Genomic DNA, 1,952 nt, shown 5'->3' with positions numbered 1-1,952 from the left:
AGACTCACAGTATATCTACCCTGGCAACAAATTTGGTTAATTGGTTAATGCTGTTATCAAAATAGGCCTCACGTTTGCTGCAGCATGTAGGACATTTGTGCTGACATGTCTACTAATAAATGATGGGATCATAATTCTGACATTGACCGTATTTGGTCATGACATTTTAAGACTGATTCAAATCATACAATGGGACAGAAAATATGTAATCAATATCTTAAGAAACTTTAAAAATGATGAGGAAAGACATATATGCAAAAGAAAGTACACAGTCAGACTTGACTTCAAGATTAGTGAATTTATTGACAGTTCAGGAATGCTTCTGCTGAGATGTTAGAATTATACAATTCATGACAAAAACAACACCCAAACCATTGTTGTTACTGATTCTATAATAAGAATAAAGTGTATAATTAATGTAACTTTGCAGGTCACTCTAAGTTGTCACTGCAGACGCCGTCAGTTCAACAGTCGTTCCCTCCTCTTCATTTTTTCTCCTCTGCCAGGCTGGATCTTCAGCAGGACGACAAAGGACGGACAAACGCTGGAACAAACGAGATGAGTAAGTTCACGCACTGCCACAATCAAAAGGACAGTTACAGGAGACATTTCAGGGCCATCTTTACCATCAAAATGAGAATAGTTTCTTACAGCATGTTTAGACTGTATCAGATGGACACTGACCTGTCTGAAGGTTCCTGGTGTCAAACACATCTGTCCAGCTGCCCACAGTGGCACAACGAGAATAATGGAGAGTGTCATGGTCCATCCCAGTGCGTACGCCCAGTCGGGGTAAATGTACGAGTCATTAATGCTGAGGCGTTTGTAATCAACCATGTACAGGATGAAGGAACTCTGTGAATGTGAGGAGACTTTCAGACTGAGTCATTTAAATACTTGTTCATTGATACATGAATACAATACTATGTTGATACAGCCTGTTGCATTGTTTGATGGTGAAAAAGGTTTGTGCATAAGTTTAGTCAAGATCTGCTGAAGATGGAAGGTGAAAATGTGAAATTCGCACAAATAAACCAGCAAATAAAGCTCTACTGGTTAGATAAATACAGTTTGTTTTTGTTACAACTGTTCTGACTCACCAGTGACAGCAGAGGAATGATGTATTTCCAGCACAGTTTGAAGAAAACAGAAGGTCTTTGTCCGGTCATGTCTTCGATGATGTTCATAACACGATCAGCACCTGATAGAAATTCATGGACTGTACATTAGACCTTATAAACATCAGATAAAGTTCTTTATTAGTATTACAGAGTATTGTAACTAAATTAGGACTGAACAAGGAGAAAAAATGAACAATCTCTATAAAACATTTGGTTACATTCAGGCAATACAGCCAGTCTGACCAAAGCTATCTAATTAAGTTAGTTAAACCACTCAAATTATCAGCATTTCTCTTCATCCTAACATTAAAAACACAAAACCTCATGACTGATTCTGAGAAAAATGAGGCACAGTTGTTTACAGATCATATAATGAACATCATATATGATATGAATGTGCTTTTGCTTACCAAAACCCCAGATCAGAACCAGACACTCAGATAAAGCCATGAAATAACGACAAGCTCTGGTAGTGCCATAATACTCAACAAGGTTGAAGACATAGACCCCCCCCTACAGAAGAAAGACACAAGATTTGAATATGGGAAATAGTTTTAAAAATATTTGTAATGATATTTGCATTGGTGTATTCTATTAACCTCAGTGACAAACATCAGATGTAAGAGGAAGAAGATCAAGCAGATGATGAGGGCAAAGATCTCGTGTCTTCCAGGTTTATGAAAAACCTTTGGAAACACGTCACATGCTGAGGTGATAAAACACTCGACTGCCACAAACTGGGAATGAAATAAAATTAACAAACAATTGATTGATTTTTTTGTGATGCAATACTTTGGTAAAATATTAATAGGTAAAACAGCTAAACATCTT

The 1,952-nt window shown here is 37.1% G+C and overlaps 1 protein-coding gene across 1 annotated transcript; it reads right to left on the bottom strand.

The window, feature by feature from the left end:
• Positions 1–360: 360 nt before the first annotated feature.
• On the bottom strand, positions 361–1,858 carry LOC113745371 (sodium- and chloride-dependent taurine transporter-like; the record flags this gene model as incomplete). The annotated part of the gene is made up of 5 exons (XM_027276910.1): positions 361–544; positions 685–855; positions 1,101–1,201; positions 1,532–1,634; positions 1,721–1,858. Coding segments are annotated over 5 exons (621 nt in total), but the record flags the coding sequence as incomplete, so codon positions are not given.
• Positions 1,859–1,952: the final 94 nt, after the last annotated feature.

The sequence above is a fragment of the Larimichthys crocea genome, unplaced genomic scaffold (assembly GCF_000972845.2).
Source record: "Larimichthys crocea isolate SSNF unplaced genomic scaffold, L_crocea_2.0 scaffold687, whole genome shotgun sequence".
Lineage (NCBI taxonomy): Eukaryota > Metazoa > Chordata > Actinopteri > Sciaenidae > Larimichthys > Larimichthys crocea.
This window is presented reverse-complemented; position numbering and strand designations above follow the sequence as displayed.